At 47.2% G+C, this 27673-nt stretch overlaps 1 protein-coding gene across 3 annotated transcripts in view; it reads left to right on the forward strand.

Moving 5' to 3' along the window:
• CBFA2T3 (CBFA2/RUNX1 partner transcriptional co-repressor 3) overlaps nt 1–27673 on the forward strand; it is a 164582-nt gene that overhangs the window by 77702 nt on the left and 59207 nt on the right. For all 3 annotated transcript variants that reach the window (XM_069635707.1, XM_069635715.1, XM_069635723.1), the window contains exon 2: nt 13633–13779. In XM_069635707.1, coding sequence (XP_069491808.1) covers nt 13633–13779 — 147 coding nt within the window. The remainder of the gene's footprint in view (nt 1–13632; nt 13780–27673) is intronic.

The raw sequence follows: 27673 nt of genomic DNA on the forward strand, positions 1-27673 counted from the left end.
TCGTTCACGACCACGCCTCCTAACGGGTCCCTCGTTCTTGGTAGTATCCTGGTTCATAGAAGGCACCCTGCCTCGCTGCTCTCCCCAGCTCCTGCTTTTTTCAGGCCCCTAAATTCTGTCACTCTCGAACTGGCAGAGGATCTTTTTCTGTCGCCGCCGCCCAAGAATAGAACACGCGTCCATTCCACCTTTGTTCTCGTTTCCTAATCTCTATCCCCGCCCCCAAAGCCCAACCCTTCTCCTGTCTTTCCCCACCCTTCCAGCTGACCCCAGCGCCAACCAAAGCGGGGGGCGCTGTGCGGGCGTTACTAACACAGAGCAGCAAGGAAAGCCCTGCACTGGCTGCATGAGCCCACACCACTAACTCCTGGCCTGCCCGACTCTAACGATGCCATCCTCTGCCTCTACCCATCATCCCTCCCTTTACTTTGAAGTGTTCACCTGTCGATTAAATGGCCGAGGAGAGCATCAGTCATATTTTAACATGTAGTGATCATGTCACGGTTTCATGTAGACCTTCATGCCAGAATCCCCGTGTTTCTAAGCGCTGTAAAAGTAGCTGTTATTATTACCCAATGTAAGGGTACTCTTGTTTGATCTTCGAAGGATGAACATAGGTAAGAGATTAAAAAAAAAGGTTTGTTTCATTGGGAGATCGAAGCGGACAGTAAATGGCGAAATGTAGAATATATTGGCAAGTGAAGAATGTGTCCGGCACTAGACCCACCCTGTAGAGTGATGGCAGAGTCCCTCCTCCACATGACCGCATGGGGCACACTCAGTGCCATGGCCCCAGATGCTAATGTGCAGAAATGGAGCAGTATAACAGAGCGCTCGCCTGGGGAGTAAGCTGCAGCCAGACATGGCGAACATACCAGGCCTCATAGACCAACGCCCCAAATCAGTTTCCCTCTTGACCTGTAAGCACTTGACGCACAGTGTGATCTTGCACAAACCAATTTGGATTCTCTCAATGACTGGGTTAGGGATTAGCAAGAGCCGTGACCGCTACTCGGATTTTCAGATGCTGCATGGATATTCCAGGGACCACCCAGACAGAGCTCTTGTATCCGAGGAAACGCTGGCTGCGCTAGTTTGAAGGCCGGACCCGAAGGCACTCTGGGAGTATGTGCATTGGAGGAGATCGCAGCTGCGTCAGACCCAACACACCGTGAACTTGAAATGCTTACTTTCATTGTGCTTGCAAGCAGTGGATTACAACTATCCAACTGCTAATCCGCCTCTGTGGCCAGCAGGAAACTCCCCGCCACGCCCGTGATCCCGGGCCTGCGGCTGCAGTTCGCAGGAGAGCTCGCAGACCCGACTCTGTCCTCGTCTTTGGTCCACTCTTGGGACGGGACGATGGACAGATCGCCTCAGCTGCTGCTGCTGCCGCCGACACACGCGCTGGCGTCCATCAAATGCAAGGTTCCCGAGAAGGAGCGAGGCGCTGGCCTGCCTTCCACAGCAGAGCAGCAGGTGTTTCTTCAAGCGTGCTTGGCCTACATGTGCTTTCCCCATCCCCACATTCTCAACCCCAGCCCCCCCACCCCCAACCGAACTCCCCCTGATCACTGAAGACTCTTCACATCACCCAGGGCCAACACAAGCAATGGGCGACTCGTTGGCAGTCTGAGCAGAGAGGCCATCCGTTGAAGGGGCATGGCGTTTGCAGGCCCCTCTGGTCCGACTGCTGGAGCACAGTACGCCCTGTTGGGGGGGTGGTCAGAGTGAGAGGGGCCATAACCACGTTGACTCATAGCAACAAACATTGAAGCGCCCAACATGTTTAGCTATTGGCTTACCTATGGACATGTTTTTTGTTTTATCAATAAACCTTTCCCCAAATATCATATTTCATACAAATGCAATACACGAATGACAAATAAAATAATACAGACTACAATACAAACATTATCCATTAAAATGTCTAAAACAGCAGGTTTGCCTGCATTTTTCCTGCAGGAAAGAACGAGTCCTCACTAGTGCAATAGTTAATGTTACTTGCAGAGCTGCCATCAAACGATTCCATACATGCCCTATACTCGTGGACACACTTTTCAAAGTACTTTTCTCTTAATGCTCGAATTTGTTCACACTCGAGTAGAAGACGCCACAGAGTTTCCATTTCTGCCATCTGACATGGTCTGCAGGCACGCTTCTCCCTTCCTAGTATACTCCTATTCTAACAACCTCTAATGTTAAGATGAGGTTTAAGCGGAAACGTAAATAGATCATTCTGAGGCTGAGCAAGGAGACTGCAAGATGTCATTTGTTTTCATGATACGAGAAAGGTGAAGTTTGGTAGCTTCTTGATACGAACAAATCTTATCCGTAATCCCGTCTGCATCAAATAATGTCTTTCTTCACCAATACTGGAGAAATTAGCAGGATGTCGCCTTCACATCCCAATGAGGACAGCAACTGTCGATTTAGGTTCTTGAACCTGGATACAGAGAGCATCCTTTGTTGGAGCCAGGACCAACAAAGAGGGGATTTCCTAATGCTTTTAGGATGTTACTGTAGAGTTGTACTTTTTCAAAAGGAATTCATTCAGATCGGTGAGGAATTCGATCATCCGCACAGTGGGTGTGCGCTCGCCTGGTTTAAATTTTTTTTTTTAAAGAAATTGAATGATGGTACATGAACCTCTGGAAAATGTCTGGGGCTAATCCAAACACATTTTCCTATGCTCATTGCACGACATCCTGGTCGTAGGATTAAAAAAAGAGACAGGAAGCCCCAACAACCTTCGACATGCATTTGTGTCAACCTGAGGCCAGCTCTGCCTCTTAGTATCAAGGGCAGTGAACTGTCATGCCTGGGACAGCTGTTTACAGTAGCCATCCTTGCCGAGGGACCCCATTCAGAAGGTACGAGAATGTAGTTTGCAGAAGTCAGAAATTCTGGTCTTGCCACCACTTCATGGGAGACCTTCCGCTTTAATCAGGAACCACAGCGAGCTCAATTAACCTGACGGACCCTTTCATCTACAACAGACAGGAAGATTGGTGGGACTTAGTATTACATGTTTTCACCCATTTACCTTCTCTGTTGCAAAGCACTCTGGTTATGCCCTCATGCATACAGGAGATTGGTGGTGGTTACCCATGATTGGATAATTAAAGTAGGCTTAGCCTACACCAATCACTGGGGCTCATTTGTCTTTAAAAGAGGACTGAGTCCCTCTTTTGGGAGATCATCTGAAAACTTGGCAAGCAGTAGCAAGAAGAACTCAGCATTGGACCCTGGTTGAAGGTACAGTCTGTCTTTCATTTTCCACCAGTAAAGGAAGGCCAGGACCTCCAAGAGAGAAGCAAGATCCCTCCACTGGACATCTCCCTGGGAACAGAGGGAGATGCTGAATCCAAAGGACCCTCCAGCAGCTCCAGAACCGGTACCCAGACAGCACACATCGTGCCCAGCAAAGCTCTGCAGCAAACGTCCTAGGTGGGAAGTGCCAGAGAGTCTCTGAACCAAATTAAGGACAAAGCAGCTGCCTGCAACACTCTCCTCAGCTTTGGGCTATCCGCCTTAAAGGATGACACAAGCTCAGTGAAAAAACTAGGAGGAGTGCATCGACGAGCATCTACTGACATCAGCCATAAAGGACATTTTCGAGCCAGTAGTGTCCCTTGAGCTACAACCGGCTGGACTGCTGACTGTTGTTATGCCGCAGTCGCTTACGCCATCCGCTTAGGCCTCTGGCAGATATGAGCCCAGGTCCATTTTATGCAGACATGCATAGGCTCCTCTCTTTTTCAGATATTGGCGGAAGTCCTTTCAATATAGATATGCACACACCCTTATGTAGGTAGACAGCAGATCCAATCTGTGTGAATAGGAAGAAAGCCAAAAACATAAAGCAGGAGGAAGCAAAGTTAGTGCAGTAATATTTTTCAAAATTAGCTACAGAGGGAGAGGTATTGACGAGTGGTGAAGGTGTGACGGCACAAGAGATGCGACTGCAGCAAAGCAATGTAGACCGACTCGTCTCCCTTACACGGAGGCCACGCCATGTAACTAAGCAGAGACACATCCCTCTTGTGGATATGCACTGAGATCCATTCTATGCAGTTATGCTCAGGCCTCTTTCAGATGTGGAAAGAGGTCCATTCTATGCAGGTATGGACAGGTGTCCATTCTATGCAGTTTTGCACCGGCTCGGTCCTCTTGCAGATATGGACAAAGCCATTCTATGCAGCTATTGACCGAGGTCCATTCTATACAGATATGCACTGGCTCTGACCTCTTGCAGACATGGAGAGAGGTCAATTTTATGAAGCTATGCGCAGGCTCGGGTCACTTGCAGCTATGGGCAGCTGTCGATTCTATGCAGCTATGGGCAGAGGTCCATTCTATGCAGCTATAGACAGAGGTCCGTTCTATGCAGCTATAGGCAGTGGTCCGTTCTATGCAGCGATGGGCAGAGGTCTATTATATGCGGGTATAGACAGCAGTCCATTCTATGCAGCTATGCACAGGTTCTGGTCTCTGGTAGATTTGAGCAGAGGTCCATTCTATGCAGCTATGCACAGGTTCTGGTAGATTTGGGCAGAGGTCCATTCAGCTATGTACAGTTTCTCGTCTCTGGTAGATATAGGCAGAGGTCCATTCTATGCAGCTATGGACAGGTTCTGGTCTCTGGTAGATATAGGCAGAGGTCCATTCTATGCAGCTATGCACAGGTTCTGGTCTCTGGTAGATATGGGCAGAGGTCCATTCTATGCAGCTGTAGGCAGAGGTCCACGCAGCTATGCATAGCTTGTGGTCTGTGGTAGATATAGACAGTGGTCCATTCTATGCAGCTTTGGGCAGAGGTCAATTCTATGCAGCTATAGGTAGAGGTCCATTCCATGCAGCTATGGGCAAAGGTGCATTCCATGCAGCTATGGGCAAAGGTGCATTTCATGCAGCTATGGGCAAAGGTGCATTCCATGCAGCTATGGGCAGAGGTGCATTCTATGCAGCTATGGGCAGAGGTCCATTCTATGCAGCTATGGGCAGAGGTCCATTCTATGCAGCTATGGGAAAAGGTGCATTCTATGCAGCTATAGACAGAGGCCCATTCCATGCAGCTATGGGCAGAGGTCCATTCTATGCAGCTTTGGGAAGAGTTCAATTCTATGCAGCTATGGACAGAGGTCGTTCTATGCAGCTATGGGCAGAGGTCCATTCTATGCAGCTATGGGCAGAGGTCCTTCCTATGCAGATATGCACGGAGTTACACGTTTGTAGATTGTTGCCTGGACTCATTGCTTTGTTTCGGCTACAGGCCCCTTTCAGGCCGAGAGCGATTGTGGGGGGCGGCTGGTCTGTCAGCTTCTTTCAAGGTATGGATGGAGACCTCCGCCTCCTGCCCCCCATAACCTCGGAGCATCCCTTTGCACGCGCACTACACAAACAAACAGTAGATCTCGTTGGTGGTTATGAAAATTGACTTTTAATGGCCACTGGGCGCGGTAATCTAGACAGACAAGAGACAGCTGATAGGAGGCAACGGATCCTCGTGGATGAAGCGCATTAACTGAGAATGCCAAACTGCAAGATTTACAGCCACTGTGTGGCCACGGAAGCCAGGAAGGCCCATATGCAGCGCCGAGGTGTGTTAGGTCCTGTCTATTATTTGATTGTTCGTGGCTTGGAAGCCCTGGGGAAGAAAACCCCAGGCCATGTACAGCAGACACTGCAGAGGAATTTCTCAGCTACTGCGCAGTCGCTTCACAACAGCTGCACAGAACAGGGAGGGGCATGCTAGGCTGGCAAAGAGTCATAACAAGGCAGTAGTGCGTGCCTTTGCCATTCCCAAAAGGTACAGGCTCGGCGTCCCAGTGCATGCTTCCTGCACTTGGGTTCCATGCTGCACTGTCGATACCGATCTTGGTGGGCAATGGATTTGTGTCCCCATGCATGTTGCCTATATTTTATACAGGTGTGCAACAAATCCTACATTTTGTGATTTTGTGGGCGGGGGTTGGCTAACTGGTGATGGAAAGGGCCACTTCAGAAACTGGGAGGGGCCACTTCAGAAACCAGGCATGACAAACTTGGAGACTCCGTCCCCTCCAGTCAATCCCATAGGTTGTCTGGCCTAGGCCCAAAGTAAGCACAATATACCAGTGAGAATAACCAAGTGATTGGGTTTAAAGATAACACACTTTTAGTTGCTTTGATACATTATATATTTAAAGCCCATCACCCTTTAAGCAAAAGCGGCCACCAGGGGGCCGGACGTTAGTACAGTCTGTCACCACCCTTCTCTCCCCCACACCCATCCCCGCAAAAATCAGCTCCTCAGCCCAGCATTACACATAAGCGCGTGCACAACGCGCGCACGCGCACACACACACACACACACACACACACACACACACACACTTAAACATTCACTCACTCAGTTAAACATACCATTCACTTGCACCCCTATTCACCGTACACTCGCTCATTCACACGCGCACCCAGCACCTATTCTTCATGCACACATTACATAATACTTATGTTATGTTAACAGTACTTATATAGCGCACCGTGACCAACGGAATTGGTCCCCAGGCGCTCTGGAGGATCTCTAAATGTGAAGGTGGGATGGGTTAGTAAGGTGAAGAGGGTGTAGGATATTGAGAGGAGTGGTGTACTGTTGGCAGCTTCAACTCGGTAGACACTGGGTGCTGAGCTTTGGTGAAAGTATTGGATCGGTGTCAGTCCGCGTGTGCTGTTGGTGCGGCTTATGTGTTGTTGCAGTATGGTGAAGTGCGTGCAGCTGGTTGTGCGAGAAATGGTTGTGTGAGTTTTTTTAAGTATGCAGAGAGTTAGAGTTTATATTGGTTAGTGGGTTATGAGACATTTAACATGCAAGCATTCACAGTTCTAAGTGTAGCACTTGCTGCCCTACACAATTCAGTCCGAGTGTGGCACTCTCCAACCCTCACAATACCATCCAGATACCGCACAGGCCAATGTTCATAATTCCATCCAAGTGTGGGACATGCCAATATTCTCAATTCCTTTTAAGTGTAGTGCTTGGCAATCTTCAAAATTCCGTCTAGGTGCGGCACATGCTAATATTCACAATCCTGTCTAGATACGGCGCAGGCTTGTGTTCTCGACTCAGTGTTGCATATGAACATTCACAGTCCTGCCTAGATATGGCGCAGGCTAATGTTCTAAGTGTGGTATATGCTAACATTCACAATCCTGTCTAGATACAGCGCAGGCCAAACTTAGGAGTTATGTCTGAGTGTGGCACATGCTAACATTCACAATCCTGTCCAGATATGGCGCAGGCTAATGTTCTCAACTCTAGGTGTGGTGCATGCCAACATTCCCATTTCTAACATTTCAATAGGAGTTCTATCAATTGTGGTGTATGCTAAGCCTTCCTAATTCCATTCAAGTAGGCAGATGCCGACATTTTCAAACCTAGATGCGACGCATGCTAGCGTCCACAATTCCCTCCAGGTGTGAAACTTGTTAACATTGACTAGTATGCTAGGGTGCAGTGCAGGCAATATTTCAAACACTGTCATGGTTGAAATCCAGCTGGTGGTCACACAACTTTCTAAGTATGCATGGACTAAGTCTATGGCAGTCTATGATATGGGAAGATAAGGTAGAGTGGCAGGGGCTTTCTGGTGTAGAGTAATTGCTCTACACCCCACCCATGCCACCCTTACAGTTTTTGTTGGTGTCTGTTAGCTGCTGGCTTCTTTGGCTTCCCCTGCCGACACCTGCAGACACTTTCTGGAGCCACCTCTGTTGGAGCCGCTCTTTGCCTTGGGGCCCTTAGCCGCAAGGGCTGCGCGGGCAGAGGGCTGCCCTGTTAAGGGCACTTATGACCTGGAAGTGACCAATCACAGATGAAGGGCAGGCTGGGAGGCGGGAGGGGGAGAACCAGGGAAATGGAGAACGGGTTGCGGGCGAAGGCAACCAGGGTCGCACACGGGCCTGGGGGGGGGGTCCCAAAACAGATGAAATACATTGTGGGACCAGACAGGGGTCTGGGGGCACAACACTCACCGGGGGCTGCAGGCGCATGATGGCGGCGTCGCGTGTAGTGCGGGTCTGTAGTGGGGGAAAACTGCATAAAACGCAGGTCTCTGGGACTGGAAGAGCAGAGTCACCACTGGAACGAAAGAACCAACGAGTAACTGGAAGAAGAGGACCCCTACCATGACTGAACCGCCCGGTGAAGCTCTGCTGCAGGTCCGAATCTCCGAATCCGACGACAGAGAAGATCCTCCAGGAAACGTCTTCCCTTGAGCTGGTGGGACCAACCAGTTCGCCCAAACTACAAGCTAGGACCCCTCCTCTGGTCGAATTCGCTGTACAGAGCTACAGTGGGCCGGATAGCCAGGAAGGTCGGACCCTGCTTGGGTTTTTAGGAGCGCACCTTTTATTCGTTGTTTTGCTCTGCTGCTGGCTTCTCCCCTGGGTGGAGCAGGACCCTCCAGTCTTCCTACTTCGTGTCAGTCCGACAGTCGCTTCAGGAACCGTGAGCCTGCAGAAACCACCAGGAATGTCCACCTCCGCTACAGCTCCCTCTCCGTTTCAAGGCACTGTGCAAATACAGTTGTGCGTTTCGCTCAGCTGCGGGGAAAGTGTTTGAAATCTTTCTCCAATCCGAGGGCTTCTACCTCTCTTTGAACTAACTTTTCTACCAACCAACATCATCCAGAATCTGTGCCACAAACTTTACCGCAAACTACATTGAACCTATTATCTTGAGCAAAAGACTTTTGAACCATTGACTTTGGCCTTAAGCCTTTTCTATCTGATTTTACCCTTGTAGTCTCTTGTTCAGTTGCCCTGCTTACTTACCTGTTGGTGTTGCCAAATTTCTAATAACTTTTGTCTTTCCCTCCCTTTTAAATTGCTGGAGTGCCATTCTGCTCCCACTTCATTTTGTGAGCTTAACTTGTCTGGAATTTAAGGGAAGTGGTGTGGTGTATTTATGATTGTGATTTTTAACTTGCTTATAATAGTTAAATGTTCTACAACTGTTGAGTAAATAAATATATATTCTTTTACTTAGAAACCTTGAGTCAGTGTTTGCCTGAACCATAGTAATTACTGTCCTTTGTGTAACTATTTGTACTGCTCACTTACTCTTGAGATAAGTCTGGCTGCTCCGCTACTGCTACCACTATAACTGTGTAGTACAGGCTTGTACCAAAGGTGAAATTTTACTGTCACGTGTAGTGTTCCCAAAGGGTACTGCATATAATTCTGCCTAACAGGCGCCAGGCACTTGGTGAAAACTCTTGGCGCCAACTTCAACCCACTCCTTGCACACATGCATACATACATATTGAGCTAACATACAACAATGCTTCCCTCCCTTCTCTGCTTAACAAAAAGCAAGTTTGCATATCAGCCCCCTCCCCTTGGATGTGAAAGAGCACATATATTGTTATATGTTGGCTCGCATCCGTGTGGGGGTGCGGATGTGTGCATATGATTTTTGTTAGACAGAGAGGGAAGCCTTTCCTGAAACTAGCAGTTTTAAAGTTTTGCTACGTTTGTGCAAATACATTTCTCTGCACGAACAAAGTAACACTTCAAAGCCGCTGGTTTCAGGAAAGACTTCCCTCCCCTCTCAGCTTATCAAAAAGAAAGTGTGGAAGCCCTGCCCCTCAAATCACATTTCGAGAGGGGGTGGGGTGTGGGAGGGAACTGGAGCCCGGTTAGCTCAATGGCGTTGCGCCACTGATTTTATACGGGTGAGATACTGCTCATTCGTGCACATAATCTGTGCAATAGTCATCTTCAAGGCCAGCTGCCCCATAGCACTGTTCACGTTCCCTTTTGTAGTCCATCTGAAAGGTGAAGTGCTCTGTAACCCCGTGCCATTAAAATAGTGAACACCTGCATAGCCTTGAACGTGTGCCCCGTAAAATTTAGCTTTCCCCAAAGTTGCAGTATTCTTTCGCTCCGTGTCAGTCCCTTGGCTAATCTGCCCACACCAGTATAGGATCTCCTCCACACTACTGATCATTTACAGGGGGACATTGAGGGGTATCCTGCATTACTTTATTTCGGGATGAAGCCAGCGGTCCTGCATTACTTATGAAGTGGATCCTGGAAGATGTGTGAGGTAGAGAGGCCTTGTGGGATGGACCCCGGATTGCATCTTGCTGCCACAACGGGAAATCGGGACTGTGGTCCCCCAGCGGTTCCTTCTGTGGGGAAGGAAGAGTGTGCAGACACCCCACATCTTATTTACACTGGAGACTCCGCTCAACCGGCACTACTAGCGCCTTCACCTGCATTGATGGAAAAGGGTGGACTGCAGCTCCCAGCAGCTCTGGTCCCTGCAACACACTCCGATATGCACCTGTCTTCAGTGGAACCAGCAACCACACCTCCTTCAACTTGATTGAAGAGATGTGCAGCATTGGACGTGCTGCAAAGGACAACCAAAAAGGACTCCACACCTCATCCACTCTTTACTGCTGGGTACCACTGGGATAAGGACTGTTTATCATGGTACCCCTACATATGTCGACAAAAGCTTTTCTTTATCTGTTGGACCCATTGTTACTCATTTGGTCCACCACTCAGTCCCTTTGCTCACGGCTAATCCTGCACGGCCAATGTCTACTCTAGAAGCACCTTTGCATTCTACTTCAACCACCTGTCTCTTTCTGGTCTTCTAAACATACAATCTGCTGTTAAGAACCAACAGGAGATACATGACTTGGTGATACACAAAATCCTTTACCTAATTTGGCTCATGGAACCCAAGTATACTCCCTCTTCTGCTCCGGCAATCCTTGTTGCAGTACCCAAAGGATTTAGAATGTGCCTCTACTTGGACCCAAGCGCGTTGGCAGTGGTGATGCTGTGATATTCAGGGAATCCCTCCAGCTCCAATGCTATCCCACTCCTGTTTTTCCAGATCGTTGGGACTGCATTCTTCTGTTCTGCTTTTTGTCCCCCTACCACAACTCTGGCTGGCTAATTTGTTATCAACCGCTGGTCAGGAATTGAGCACAGCTGCTAGCTTTTTTCAGAAGCAGTTACTGTCCTAGCTTTAAAATTCCACTGCTTTACCACCTTGGGAGACCTGCATTTGTGGGTTAAAGTACCAGGTGTGATTAAGGTCGTAGGCTTCTATGATACCTTGGGTTTGCTAGGCCTCCATCTCAGGGTCGAGGGTGGCATACACATCCGATGCACAAAAGCTCAGATTTCTATACCAGTGTCTGTCCTCGACCGTACTGTTTTGCAAACCATTCTTTCAATTCTCTGACTCCTTCCGTACCATCCGGTCGAATTTGACACCAACTTTTCTCTGCTGCTCAACCGCCGAGCACCTCCCCGCCAACAGTGTAACCAGACATGGATCCACCCTGAGCTTAAATATGAAAGAGGACAATAGACGACCTGAAGCCAGGTGGTGCAAGCACAAATGGTCAGAAGGCATTATTTTATAGCTTGATTTGCTAACACGCTACAAAAAAGCTATTGCCACCAAGAGAAAGGCATACTGGGATAATAAGCTTGACGCAGCAGTCAATTTCTCCGAAAACTTTTTTTTCCTTGATCAAGAGTATGATTAACCCTAAATCCCTTTTGTTGTTCCTTCATCCTTCGTTCGAGCGAAGTGAAAATGTGCACACCTTTTTTTCACAGATAACATTGCTGCAATACGTTGGAATATTGGAGCTGATAATAGTTTACATGTGGATTTCCCAGCCTATAATATTTCAGGTCTAGACAAGATCAGCTTTTCACTGCAAACCGGGTACCCTGAACCGGTCAGGAAAGCAACGGACGCAAATTTCAATCCCATTCCTGGCTGGCTGCTTGTGCAAATTCACCCCCTTTTTGTTGAAGTCTTATGTATATTCCATAATCTCCATTTTCTCTCAGGCTTTATTACAGCGACCTTAGAAACTGGTATGATTTCCTCTATTGAAGAAAACCGACCTAGACGCAATGTCTTTGGGAAACAATAGACCCACCGCAAGCCTTCCTATTCTTTCCAAAATTATGGAAAAATTAGTAGTGGAATTGCTTCAACCATTTCTGCAGCCAAGCCCCTCCTTTGCAATCCGGTTCCCCCCCTGAACCTGGGAAGGAAACCGCTGAGCTGGGTTTCAGGGACAATGTTCAGCAGCGGTAGAAGAGTACAGTCAGGACCTTCTAGCCATGTTCGGTTGCTGACAGCGTTTCATACCCTTAACCACCATTTTTCTGTTCGTTACCATCATTACAGTTCTTCATCTGTCTGAATCAAGTTATGAGTGGTCGAAGTCTTTCCTTTCGGATCCAGTGCAAGAGGTCCACATGGTGTCCTACTCCTTGCCTGCTGTCAGATTAACTTGGCGGGTCTCAGAGGCCCCCCGCCACCCTCTCTGTCACTGGTCTAATATCAGTACAGGTTTCAGATTCAATCATATCACAACGATACGCAAGTATACATTACCCTGACTGTAAAAAAAAGAAGACGAACTCACTGGTTTGCAACACCGTCTGTCTACCATGCAAGAGTAGATGGCCCAGTCCTTCCTCCAGCTAAACAACACTAAAACAGAAATACTACTGATCAAAAGACCAGAAAATCCTATTCATACCAACATCCCCCACTTTGGGGTTAAAGGTTAGTACCAAAACATGCAAGTAAAAACTTGGGCTTCATCTTCAATAAATTCTTGACCTTCAAGCGTCAAACGAATGCTCTTGATAGGCCCCTGCTTTACCCAGTTCAAAATGCCAAGACATCTTTCTCTGCTGCTTAGTCAACACCAGACAGATTTAGTGTTTGAAGCAGCCATTAACACAAGGCTTAACTATGCAGCCTCATTGATCGCCTGCAACTGGAGTAAAACATGGCAGTCCGGGCAGTCTGCAACCAGAAAAAATACAATGGTGTATCACACGCCTGAAGAGTCTTGCAGAGGCGGAAAGTACAAAACTGGATTTCATTCAAACTTGCCTATCTGGCTTTTAAATAACTGCTCCACTATGAAATACCTAACTTCTATGCACAAGATACCATCCGCAAAGATCACTATGAGCGCCACCCGGTTTTTGATCTCTCCTACAGCTATACGGCTGTCTATGGAAGTAGATATTTTGCCTTCCAGGCTGCAGCAATCTGGAACAACTAACCTCTTCTGCCATGAGGTTGGCTCGCACACTCTGCTCTGTCTGGTCTCTCCTTGGCAGTTAAAAGCCGAACACCCACAGGGCCCTCTGGCTATTGGTCTTCTATATAAGTGTATTAAATCAATGGAACATATGCTATTAAAGGGGGCTTTGTGGGACAGATAGATTCTGCATATCATGCCATGTAGAGGGGCAAAGTGGCATTGTGGTATGGATCGTAGATAGCGTATGAATTAGAAGGGTACTGTAGGATGGATCCCTGATCAGCATTGTGTGATGGATGCTGAGAGAAATGTTATGTGGTGGGGCATTGTTCTATGGATTCTGGATAACGCGCTAGGTAGAGGGACAATGTGGGATATATTCTGGGTAATGTGACACATAGAGAGGCACTATGGGATGGTGGCTGTATAAAGCATTATGCATATCTGTACTGCAGGGTGGATATTCGATAAGATTTTATTCAGTGGCTAATTTTGGAATGGATCCTGTATAATAAATTCCTCTTAATTCTTTCAGACAGTGCAGAGAAGAAGGCTGCAACGATGCCAGACTCACCCGCGGACGTGAAGACTCAGACCAGATCGACGCCACCCAACATGCCACCTCCACCGCCAGCCATCACTCAGGGAGTGAGCCGTATACCCAACTTCACACCAAACACAAGTAAGTAGCACCACTGGATGGCATAATTGGTATTGGCCATCCGTGTGCAGGAATAATAGAGGGCCTACCCTTCAAAGTAGCCAGCAGTTGTATAAAATCTGGCATAGAGACTTAGATTGGCCTGTATGGCACTTGAGCCGGCCATTTGGGTATTTTACAACTGGGCAGTGTGGGCTGGTTTTGTGATCGAATGTGGGTGGGATACATTCATTATTGAACTCTGCAGGAAGTAGTTTTAATCAATGTTACTGGTCCAATGTTAATCAAAAGACACCATTTCCCACATGTTTTTCCAAACATATACTGCTAAGGACTACTCAAGTTTGTTACAAACGTTCCGACATTACTATTTGCCATTGTGTGCTACTATGTTTTGGGTACTCGGGCCTATTTTTATTCCAGTACACCCTAGCCAGTATCCAACCAAGCATGGCTCTGGAGTGAGATTTCCTCCAGTGTGGAATATGGTTGATGGCAGCCTTTGCTGGTTCTGTGTCAAAAGCCACCTCTACAATTGGAGCTGGACACTTCCAACGAGAGGATCAGGGGCCGCAAACCATGAGCAGATTAGCACATCATGGGAATTTGCCCAACAGGCCAGTGCCCATTAAAAGGAGGCGGGACTAGGTCAGTGTCAAAGGTGTGCCAGACATGTGACTACCTATGACGCTATCAACACTAGCCTTTTAGATGCTTTGTTGATAAATGCCCCAAATTGCCTCTTCCAAAGAGTGTCTGAGACATGCATCATTGTCACCTCTTCATAGGGCCGCTGACAGCATCAATTGAACAGAAAACCCCAGAAATGTGGGAGTTATTGAGAGCTACTCCACCATTACTCCGAGCCACCAATTGCACAACCCTTTGAGCACACAGAGGATATAACAGATGGCATCCTCGGTTATGTCACATACAACATCACCTATGCCATTGTCGTCGTCATCATCTGCAATGTCATCATGTGCTCTAGTTTCCAGTGATGTCATCAATGATGCTTTGTGATGTCGTACGTGATGTCATCTGGGAGGTCAACAGTGTGCGAAAGGGCTGCGTAACAGAGGGTCTGGGAGTAAAGGTGGTTTAGCATTCAACAACTATCTGATTCCAGGGGTTTTGTTGTATTAAACCAGAACTTCAACATCATTAAAAAAAAAATGGTACCGAATTTCTTGGCTTCTCTCGTGGTGATCTGTTTCGACATAACAGTCTATTAACTCAAGTTTTCTGTGAATATCAAGGTTTGTTATGCTATATCTCCCTCCTCGTGTACTACTAGACTGTTTTTGTGTGACGTTGTATGTGATTTCCCAGTGACGACATTTACAATGTCATTTGTGCACCCATAAACTATGCAGTAGGAGTTTTTGAGTTAAAGATGTATACTTACATGAAGTGCTCAATTTTGTGGATTTTCTTCATGTGACCTCTTGGTCCACCTGCAAGAGAAATACCTACAGAGAATTTGCTATAAACCGGCCGCACAGAGGGGTGCACATAAGAGCTATTGCACCACTAAACTCTCGACTGGTCGATTGATTAAGCAGAGGTCTGCAACTTGTGTCTCTCCAGATATTTTGGACTACAAACCCCATGATCCTCACCATTGACGATGCTGACTAAGACGGATGGCAGTTGTAGTCCAAACACCCAGAGAGCCAAAGGTTGCAGAGCCATGAGTTAGGGAAGCATTGTATGGACCCAGGCTTGTGGCAGTGTCCGGGCAAATCCATGTTGTGAAATTATAATCACACCTGCTTTCACCTGCAAGAGAAAGAACTATAGAGGAGGTGCCACCAACCAGTCACACTGGGCAGAGGGGGGGCGGAGGTTCCCAACAAGTAATGTGCTGTACACATTGGGTACTAGCAAACGTGACCATATGTTGGTCAAACAAGAAAGGCTAAGAAATGAAACCAGATTCCTACAAAGTATACCACGCTGCTTCAAATAAGTCACCACATGATGCCACAGTTTCGGCATACATGTCCAGTTACCAATTTACCTGAAAGATGATTTCTGGACACTGTAAGAAAATATGTCCATGCTGGCTGTGTCCATGTAGGCCAGGAGCCCCATATATAAACACACACATGTCGGTTTTACCCATACTGCCACTAATGGCCCTTTAAGAAAGTGTGTCCATGCTCCTTCCCTCTCCTCTTCTTGTCAGAACGCAGAGTTATGCATTCTGCAAGAAAACCTCATGCATGTCTACCCACATGCATACAGGAAGAGGAGAGAGAGAAAGGCAAAGGGGGAACCTACAGGGCGTGGTGGCACAGAAACGAGTCAAACCGGCCCAGCAGCATTGAAAGAGGACATCAAGATACGGGTGGATTAGGAAAAAATCCCTGACTGGGACCAAGCCCTATTTGCATATGTTTCCTTCTATAATGGCGCTGTAGACTCAAAAACGATGGCTTGGGGGGGGGGGGGGGGTTGCCGGAGCAAGGTCCGCGATCATAGTTCATTCACAACCATCCATCTCATCACTATGCAATTTTGAACAAGTCAAAATCTGACCCCTATATTTTGACTACCTTAACTGAAACAAGACTCTGCCCCCTTGCTTCATTCTTTAGCTTTTGTTGTCCCTCTGTATGGGGGCGGGGGGGCGCTTAGCTGATACCTATACTCCTTGTATTTCTTTCATCTTTGCCCAGCCCTCTCTTGTGCACCATAGTGAATTGAGGCACTTGTTCTTTCATTTGTCGAGCAGACCTGTTTGAAGCTCATACAACATCTGTCTGCATTTCCACCCCTGCCTAATATTTTCCATTAAGGCGTAACCCCCAATTCTCGGACCACTTTTGGAAACCAGATTGGATGTTGTCCTCACTCATCCAATGGCCTTTTGTATAACATGGTCCTTTGCAGCGTACATCCCAGTTGTGTCCCATTCTTGTTGCCTGTAACTCTACCCAAATGTGTGAGAGAGAGAGTTCTAAAAGTGCCCCCCTGCGCGTTGCTGGAGGAGCCCATCCCTCCATGCAGAAAGTCCACTGTCACTAAGGTAACCTGGAAAAGCAGCAGCTCCTCCCGGCATCCCCTCTCCATACCATAATGAGACTTGTCTCCCCTGCTTAGCCTCTCTGACCATAAGTATAAAGTATAAGCTGCTTTTGTGCCTCCATCTACATGCGCAGCTACCATTGGGCCTCAGACTGACCACAAAGACCACTCGTGCCTCCTTCTACAGGCCCGGTCATCTTTAGGTACCTGACCCCAACCACGCATCTGAAATTCTGCGCCTTCTTCTGCATGTCGGGCCGCTTCTCTAAGCTTCAGACTGATCCCAGACGTGTAAGTCTCCTTTTGCAGGTTGGGTCACTTCAGTGTCTCAGACTGACCCCAGCTCGGACGGCCTCTCTTTCTGCATCTTTGGTCACTTCACAGTGCTTGAGAACACCCCCTGCCCTGACAGTCTCTTCTTCTGCACGTCGGGTCACGTTGCAGTGCCTCAGACTGACCCCATCCTCAACAGTCTCTCTTTCTGCATGTTGGATAAAAATCAAATCAAAATAAAGTTTATTCAGATTAAAAATCTCAAACATTATCCAGGATTATAACCATAACATTGTCCAGCTAAAACATGAATCAAATTGATACAATTAAAAATAGAATAAAATCAACTTAATTATGGTTGGACCACTTGGCAGTGCCTCACACTACCCCAGCCCTGACAGTCTCTCCTTCGTCTGCATGTTGGATCACTTCCTTGTTCCTTAGTCTTAATCCAACCCCTTGCCAGATGGAGCAGCTGCAGGCACACTCGGTTACACACAGACCATTACAGTGGCGATGGGCGCAGTCCAAATGCTTGATAACATAGCATCAATTAACTGGACATGGAGAGTGAAAAGGCGCACACCATTGGATTTGCTTTTTGACGCCTGATATCGGCAGCCTAAACGAAACTGTGCAAGCCTCCTATAGTCCTTGCCACTTCTCATAGGGTAATGAGGGGAGCCTCTAGTCTGCCACTCCTCTCATTCACAGATCAGTGTTGCACCCAGTGCACAATGTATCTATTAGAGAGCGCGAGTGTGAGGGAGAGCGCGAGTGTGTGTGTGAGAGAGAGAGAGAGAGAGAGAGAGAGTTTTGACAGTGGAAAAGTGGAATGGGGCTGTTTGCAGAGGCCAGTGGTGGAAGTGCATAGTGTCTTCATGTTTTGGTAGGACTTCTAATGCTTTGTTATGGCTTGCATACCCTTATCATGCCTTGCTACGCCATGTTATGCCTGGCTATATGTGGCTTGATTGTTTGTGCCCCTCACTATTCGACTCATTCTACTTTCTACCTTATACTATACTGCTCCCATATGTCACACTGTAATTCTACCCACTGGGATTTGCTCCCATGTGCCCTTCTGTGATTTTGCTAATGTGTGTCCTCCTTTCAATTTGCCCCCAGGTTTCCCACTATAATTTAGCCCATCTATGATTGTGCCTCCACGGTGCCCAATGTAGTTAGTGTCCTACTGTAATGTTACTCCCCGATGCACAATGCAGTTTGTGTCACTGGCGCCTACATATCACACTTTGACCTCATAGCTTGCCCGAGATTCTATCCTCTTGGGAGACCCCAATCTGACCTTCCCCTGCACACTATTATCGCCCTCTTTTTACTTCCTACCCACAGCTGCAAGCCCCCTATGTCTCCCACACATTCCCATGATCCCCCACTCCTACCCAGGACCAGTCTCTGCACACTGTCCACAGCCAGAGATCCCAGCCCATAGCAGAGTGCCCCAGGACAGCCTCTCACAACTATCTTACACAAATGGTGCCACTAGCAAGAAGTGGCACCCCTACTGAGAAGTCGCCATGGCCACAACGGATGGATGCTCCAAGTTGCCCTCCGCTAACCTCACTGCATTAACCTTCACAGCCTCCATGCTCACCCATACCATGGGTATAGACACTAAGCACACTGCAACCGATTAACCCCGCCCCCACACCGAGACCAGACAACAAAACAATACCCCCCTACAATCAAGGAAATGGCAGCCGTGCATAATATACAATCCTGTAACATAACATGCTTCAAAGGGTGCCCTCAGGAGCAGGCATCTGCCATGCGGCCCAATGTCTTGTGTGACAACGACTGTTAATCTTGGCTTTTTAGCCAATAGCACTTTGCATTCTGGGACATGGAGGCCTATACGTGAATGGGAAAATGTAAGTCGGAGTATGAAAGCGCAGCCAAGCTGAACATGTCACCAAAGACCTGGGGCTTCTTCACAGCAATGTCGTTGTGGGGTTCCTTTCACTGCCACTTCAGCGCCATGGACCTCAATGTACTCCCCGCCCCCCCATTAAGCTCAGCTGTAAAGTTAGGCAGTTGGAGGATTGATTAGGCGAGCAATGCCAGCACAGACATCACTGTTGAAGGGGGACGGGGGTATTCGCTTCCAGCATTGGCGGTAGGCAACTCGCCCCATTCCTAGACCCGACTGGTGCCGCAGTGACAGGGTTAACACCTCTGCTCCCAGCTTTGTCTTGTGGTATTGGAAAGTGACACAAACATTTCCTGTGCACAGTCACATTTGGGCATGGCCTCTTGGTTGCTTCTACGGCGTGTTGGGTGATCTCCATGCACCCATCTGATGGGGCCAGTCTGGCAGGACTGCATGGGAGTTCGGGTCAGACAGAGCCTGGCGATCATTATTGTCCTTGCTTGGACGGGCTCTGTCCAAGTACAGCTTGATAATGTAACATCATCTTAAACTTTTATCCATGAATGTTTTTATCTTGTTAGATCATACAGTCGAAGGTTTCATTCTGTCCATGTATGCGGGCAAATTGTTTAACGAAGTATCTTGGGCCTGGAGGATAGCCCAAGGGCAACGCGTTTGTCTTGGAAGCAAGACAACGCAGAGCAACAACTCTCCGGTATTAAGCCCATTAAGAAAGATTAGTTCACCACACCTTCTTGCCACACATGTGTATCTCCTGACTTTGCAGGTAGCGGCCTCTGCCTCCCTCTTTTTCTGCCACAGACTTGGTGAGTTGTTGCGCAACCACGTGCGCCTCAATTGAGCCCTTCATAGGCCTCTGAGCTCCCTGCACCAGAGGCTTCTCCTCTCCCGACCCCTTGTATTTTTAACACCCCATATTGCATGCCCGAAATAGCTAGCACGTCATCTGCCTGACAACCCTCCCGTTTCCTGGGCAATGGGGTCATAATCTGCAAGTGATTAGAGGCGAAGCTCATACTTCTGGAGGGGGTTCCACATCTGGAGCCCCCGCTCCACTCTAGGCCCTTCCGAGCCGGTGCAAAGTGTCGTCTCTTGGAACCAGATGTTCCCTAATTAGAGAGCGGATTGCATCTCCTTCTGATCTGATGGGTTTTACTTTTAAGCTGGGCTTTAGAACAGATGTGGTGGCTTCTAACTCTGTGTGTGTTTGTGCTGTGATAGCTGCAGTGTAGGTATTTGAAACTGTGCTGCAAGAGCTCAAGTGTCAGCATCATTGTGTGTTTGTAGCAGTTTGATTATCTGTGTTCTGCAACAACTTGGCCTTCAGATGTTTATGATGCTGGTGCTTGATCTTGTGTTTTGAGACCACTTGAGCAGATCTCTGAGTCAACAGCTTCAATGGCAATGTATATGTGTGTCTGTTAGTGATTGAAAAGTGTGTGCATGTGCGTGCATACATGAAGTATGGCTGTGTATGCTATGCAAGCTTAAGTGTATGTTTGGGGGTCAAGTGTGTAGTGTGTGTACTGCAACAGCTTCAAGGACAGTGTGCGCATGTATGTATTTGCCTGTCTTTAGGCGTGTGTGTGTGTGTGTGTGTGTGTGTGTGTCAGTGTGTGCTGTGATAGCTCGACTGTCAGTCAGCATTTGCATGTGATTGTGTGCTGTGTGTGCGAGTATGGGCTGTGACAGTTTTAGTATCAGTGCCCCAATCAGAGTTAGAATGTGCGCGTATGTGTTGTTGTGTGTGCAAATACACATGCAGGGCTTAGCATGTTCTGCTATCGCTTTAGTGTCAATGTGTTCATGGTTGTGCAGCTTGAATATCAGTGTGTGTCTGTGTGTTGGTATTTTGCAACAGCTTGAGTGTCAGCATGTGTACTAGCACAGCTTGAGCACCAATGTGAGTGTCTAGCAATGTGCATCTGGCCCAATGTGTGCTATGTCAGCTTGATTGTGTGCATGTGTGTAGTAATGTGCAAACGGGTGTCTGTGTATGTGTGCAGGCAGTGACACCTCGTGAGTGCTAGTGTGTGTATAGGGGTGTGCACATGTGTGTCAGACTCTACTGGGCCAAGTTAAGTGTCAGAGGCTGTGCGCGTGTGCACATTTGTTTCATTGAATGCTGAGACAGCTTTTGATACTCTGTGCTAATGTGTGTGTGATTGCATGAATGACGTGGGCATATGCGTCTCGGTGTGTACTGCGATAGCTTGAGGGCCAGTGCGTTGATGTGCTTGTGTGTACGACTGTGTGTGCACGTGTCGGGTGACAGATTGCATGTCAGTGTATGTTTCCATAAGTCACATTAGCAGAGCTGGTGATGATGTGCTTGCTGTGCGCGTGTGAATGTGCTTAAGGGTGCATGGAGATAAGGTGGTTATGTCTGCTTATAGCTACAGCAGATCCTGAAACAGCTGGGACGCCAGACGGTGGGCCGCATTCTCCTAGCAAGGTTTATTTTGGCTTATTCCATTTCATTTTTGTGTGCTGTATTTTTAATCACACACTAACAGTGGCACACGCAATTTGATGAGTTTTCCATGGGAATAAGCGAGTTTAGAGTTCCCATACTCGAGGCTTTCCGACGTTTAAAGAAGACTTTAGCAGAGAAAGTGTCCGCATCAGGAAGGATCACATGAAATGGAGGCAAATCCTTCCAAACCCAGCGTTTGACTACGAGAGAATATACCTGCTCTTTGCACATAGGAAGATCACCTGCATTCGTATATAACATTGTGTCATGCTCCCCTCATGTGATCATGCACCCTTATAATAGAACACTTTATTTTCACATTCCCGTGCAGCAATACCCTCTCTTCTAAGATCAGAGCGGCCCTAAGTATTCCTAAAAGAGTACACATTTCTGAAATAAGACGGAAACTCAAATGGCTCTCCACCCAGGAAAAAATCAACCTAAAATCTGCCTCCCTCATCCACAATTGCCTAAACAACAAAGCCCCTTGTTACCTAACAGAACGTTTTACTAGAAAAAACTCCACTAGTCCTACCAGAACAGCCAGTCCCAACTGCTTGCTAGTGCCCAGATTTAAACAGACCACTATTGGAGGGTCTAGCTTCCCAGTCAGGGCAGCTCAATTGTGGAACTCCCTCCCTCACGCTCTTAGATCTGACCAAACGTTCAACAAATTCAGAAAGAACACAATAAAATGGCTTACTAAGAATGCTATGTAACCCGCATTCTGTACTGTACCTGTTCATACTCTTGCTGTTATGTAAACGTCAGCTATATGATGACTTGCTGCCTGCATACTGTCTTGTATATATACTTTACTGCCCTACTTTCACTCTGTAGAGCCAAGAAAATTGTTTTTACATTGCTCTGGATAATTGTATTATACTGTATGTACTTCACTGCCTTACCTTCACCCTGTGGAGATAAGAAAATTGTTTTTACCATGCTCTGTATATTTGTAACTTCTGTAAGCCCTCTTGTCACATGCGCCCTGTTACCTCAGGGTCCGGTGCGCACAATAAATAAATAAACAAACAACAAACCTCTTTTTCTCAAATTTGGATGCTGGATGTCCCAATTCCTTTCCACAAGGGAACATCCCCACGCCGGCATATCTGGGTGGTACCAATAGGCATACCAGTCAGCAAGTGACCCCTCTGCCACCATCTTGGTGGGAAGATTTAATTGATCTTATAACACACACTTAATACCGGAGACCAGTCTCTAAGCGCGGGAGCGGGATTCAAACCTTTTTTGCCCTGCATTTTCTTGTTTCCAAGACGAACGCGTTGCCCTTCAACTATCCTCCCAGCCCATGACACTGCCAATAACACTTCAATATGCATTGAACTCAAACCACTGAAATGACGGCACCTCTGGGGTACAAGTCTTTCCTCTCAGGTTTACCCTAAATTATGGGGGGGGAAAAGCAGAATGCTCATTTACTGTAAGTTCGGCCTGGTAGAAAAGACCGAAACCCATATTACCAAATAAGGAGAGCTATGGTACCCCTAGTTCAGTATTATGGGCTGCAGGGGTGTACCCCGCAAACATGAAATGCCCAGCGGGGGGACAAACAACCAAAATCCCCAAAACTCGAATTACAAAATGTGATCAAGTGGGCTTGGCAATTTTGTAATTCGAGCTTTTGGGATTCGGTTTAATAACGTAGATCCTTCCCTTTCCACCATGAAGTTCTTGTAAAGGCCTTAATGCCCTCAACGAACACGTCTGCAAGAAGAGTAGTGATGATGCGTGTCACAGTGGAATAAGAAACACAAACTAGAGGACATGCTGGAAGGAGTGCCTCCAATATGTGACCCAAACCTCTCGCCCCCCCCAGACCCAAAGAACATGGGCCGCACTTAAGGCCTTGACTCTCACCCTAGAAACACATTACTGCTCTGAAGAGGCCTCTGCCCTAAGCTGGCCCTGAGACTGGCCAGTGAAGGGAGAGGTAGGGTGGAGGTTTCCCTAAATGCCTAATGGCGCTTCCTCTTATTTTGGGACAAGCGTATACATAGGTCATAAATTGACCCAAACTTCTTGTAGGAGTGTTTTTTCTTTTACCACACGTATGCAGGAATTCACTGCAAACTCTTAGGGGAATCCAAACCCTAACAGAATCCTATAGTTTCCAGTTTTCCATATTGGCCAGTAACAGTCCCGGGCTGTTACTCGGCAATTCAGCTCGCCACCATGGAGATTATTGCTTGATTATTTTTCAAAAAAGAAAATGGTTTGTAGGTGAGCAGAAGATGTGAGGTACGCACATCCATCAGGAGCTCGGAACGAGGTCATGTATCAGCAGACACCAGCCGCATTGCAAGACATCTTATTGGCTGGCACAGGCAAGCCTAATGCACACTAAAATTACAATTTCTAAATTACAACAAAAGATTAGATAATAAATAATAAACACTACAGTATGTAATGGCCAAAAAGTATCGGCTCCAAATTAATGCTGGGATTGTGAACTGCCAAGCACTTCACCAAGTCTCATGTTTCAGCATCATATATGGGAGGGCATACTGGCATTTTGGTTAAGCTGAAGTGTTTCTATTAACAGCCACCACAAAGTAAATGCAAAATGGTGTAATACCTTAGTGGAGGCTCTTAAGAAAGATATTCAAAAACAGTAAGTTTGGGAAATCTAACAATTGTAATATGTACTAAGATTGCACAGTTTTTCCATGAAGAAGTTGACTTTGAGCTCTTCCACCAAGAGCAAGATTATCATGAATCGGAAGAAATATTGTGCAAACCTTTGGCAGAGAGGAAAAAAACAAGTTTTGAAAAAATGAGACAAATGCATATTAAGTTATTAAGCATAGCATTAATTTCATTTTCCACCACGCTCACCAACTCTCACATTTAGAACATGTTCCGATTAGCCAGAAACCTAGTTTAACTGGCCATTACATTTCCCTGAGTCACAGGAAGATGAATTGTATATCCCCAAAATCGCCTGAAAATGACATTAAAAAATGGTACATAGATGAAATCCATCCGCCTTATGATGGCTGAGAAAAAGGTCTAAATGGTAATAGTCCTTTAAAATAAATTGTGAATCTTCATGTGGGACAAATGGTCCTGCTCCTGCTTCCAGCCATTTGTTTTCACTGGATCAGCCTGTGCCCACAGTTTTTTTTTTTGTTCAATCTCCTTTGTGTTGGAAGCTTGCTCTTTGAAGTGGGTGCCCCCATTTTCACACATATTAGTCATGCTCCAGCCAAGGGTAACTTTTGCTTTCAGAGCCAGCAGGTCTGGAGAACCCTGAATGTCGACACCTTTAGCAGCACATTTTTATTGCTGTTGGCCATTAGATGGGCGGCGTGACATCCAGGCTGGGAGTGGGAGTTTTCCTTGTGAAGTTTTGCACACAGCCAGTACAAAAAAAAGGTCTGCCATGGGCTGACATCTTTTTCATTAAAAAGTGGCTCTTCAAATATCACTGCAGTTTTGTGGGTGAAACATAATATACATTGCTCTTTGTCAACCCACACATCATATTTTGTTTTCCTGACATTTTTCTGTGAGCAGTGATTTTTTTTTTCTTCACATTTACTTTTTCAAACCGTTTTTATTTGCACACATGTGCAGGCCGTTTTTGTTTTCAATATTTACAAATTTTGTTTCCCATGTGACGGGGATCTTGGATTCCGCCTTTCTTTATAAATTAAAATGCTTCTTATCAATTGGTAATGGCAGGTAGGCCTTTTCCACATGGCTCTTTAATTTTACTTGATTTGTACGGTGGGTGCAGTTTCGAGTGCATTTATCTGCCAAGGCTGCTGCAGATTTCACAACAGTTTGAAAGTATTGGATCATGATCTGTGGGATTTTTACATGCATATGAGAAGTCTCGGCATAACAGAGGACTAAGGGTGGTTTAGTTGTGTCAGGTAGTCTTCCATTTTACTATTGTTTGTTTTATGTTGTGGCCTCTGGAGTAGGAGGGATTGGTCAGTTGGCACGGTAATATGTGTAGGTGTTTTGGCCTGTTCCAATGCTGTTGTCTTCATTTTGTGGCCTTCTGTGTAGGTCAGATCACTATTATCCAATAGTGTCTAGCAATTTTCCCCTGAATCATTCCTGGCCAGACGTCGGGCTCAGGGCAAGGACTTGCTAGGGCTGTAGTGTAATGCCTTCATTTGCCATGTTCCGGTTGTGCCTGCTTTCATGGGGTTTGCTTTGTGTGTTGAAGTTCTGTTTCTGATGTTTGGTTTTGGTACGCAGTGAGGTGCTGCGCTTATGGCCACTCCAAGGGTATTTATTTGCCCCGCAGTCTTTAAGGTTCAGGGTAGCGGTTGCAGTGAGGTGCTATGCCAATTGCTGGTAGTCCATGATGCTTTTTATGTTATCCTATTGGTGTCTGCAGCGCTTTGGTTGTTTCCAACATTTCTGCGCTGTAGGATGGGTCTGTTTTGTGTTGTGTGTGCTATGCTGCGCATTTGGTTTTTATTTGCTTGCCCTGTAGTGCTCAGCGGGGTTCCATTTGTTTGAAGTTGTGGGTCCACCCATCTGTATTTGCCTTGTGTTGGTTCTTTCATTTGGTTTGCGTGGTAGTCAAGTGTCCTCCAAGTAAGGGAGATCATCCTTGTTGTTGTCCAGTGTGCTGGTATGGGTGCGTCGTTTTGTGTGGCGGATTCTGGTGTAGTGTAGTGTAGTGTAGTGTTTTGGGTATGGTTGGTTGATTGTGGATGGAGGGAGAGGTGTTGTGATCTTAATTTGGGGTTTGCATTGCAGTGCTGCGTGGTTTGAGTAGAGCCTCTGCGATTTGTGTGGTCCTTTCACCTTGCAGTTGATTGATTCACGGAGGGAGAGGGGTTGTAGCTTGGTTCGGGAGGGGAGTGCGGGGGTGTCACACTGCTGGGACATTCTAAAGGTGGCACTTACATCTTAGAGCTGGAAGGTGTGGATGTGCCAGTGTTTACTGTCCAGAAACCTACTTGTATGTCACTTACCTGATGTATACCTGCGGATAATAAACTGACTATAGGAAGCCTGGGTCCATTGTCATCTTGGCTGATGAGCCCCCAACAGTTTGTCTTGCTTTTATCCGGAAAGCAAAGTTGTTGTGCTATCACATTGCTGACAGTGGTAAAATGGCTTAGCTACACGAGGGCTGCAGAGATCTGCGCCTAACTTGCAGGTTACAGTTGGCCTGAGTTTTGGCGAAATTGATAGCATAACTGCTGCGGTGCAGGAGCCTGCTAACAATTAATTCATTGACCAGAAATCAATTCATGTGGTGGTGTGCGCTGTATGGATCGATCGTAGTTAGTGACATCGAATCTCTTGCAAGCATTAATTTAGTGTCCCCCTTTAATGCAGCCCAATGGCAGTCCGTCAAGCAAGCTAGTGACCGTTAGCAAGCCGCTCGCGCCCAGAAACCGGCGATATGCCCCAGGTCGAGGCACAACATGCACTGCTGGCCTCTTTCTGATCAGTTGTGTCCACGGTGGGTGACAAAGAGAAGGTGGGAGAGGGGGCTACGGGACATGCCAGCGTTGCCCACAAGTGTGTTCAGCCCGGGGACATGTGCAGGGTTTAACTTAGTAACGCACCTGTCACTGGAATAAAAGCAGTTGTGGGTATGCGGTTATTTTGGGCACCCTCTGTGGTGACCGGCTGCTCGCGCGCTAACCGCCCGGGCTAGTACCGCAGAGAGAGCCCGAGAAACCCAGCAGCCGAGGCCCGCCGGCTCCCAAGCAGGCACCGCGACGCAGCACGGCCAGGTTAGTGGCGGTGGGGAAGAACGGGGCATGCCACCTTGTAGTGGCGAGTCCTGGGCCTCCGGCGCGGGGGCAGTTCCACTACGTGCCCGTGTTGTTTCCATACGTACTCGCAGTAGGAACTGGGCGAAGCCCGCAATAGGCTGAGTCAAAACGACTACGTGTGGTTTCGGGGTTAAATCGCTCGGCCTGAGCGGGTCCTATAGCTTTCTGAAGTAGGTGCGTTATTCTGCCGAGTTTTTTTTACCATTTTACACGAGCACACAAGGGACGCTGTGCATAGCATGGGGACTTCACACAAAGTGTGTTCCTTTCTGACAACCCCACAACCCTGTATCAGAGATGCCAAATGCTTCGTGGGTTTCAAAAATGCATAGTAGCAACCAGGGATGGGCTGTCTTGTTGACAAGCATTATAGCAGGGTGAATATCAGTGTGCCCAAGATGTTGTGTAGTGTAATGTGGTCTTGTGTAGCACAGC

Source organism: Ambystoma mexicanum, chromosome 1q, assembly GCF_040938575.1.
Source record: "Ambystoma mexicanum isolate Mex_15411 chromosome 1q, UKY_AmexF1_1, whole genome shotgun sequence".
NCBI lineage: Eukaryota > Metazoa > Chordata > Amphibia > Caudata > Ambystomatidae > Ambystoma > Ambystoma mexicanum.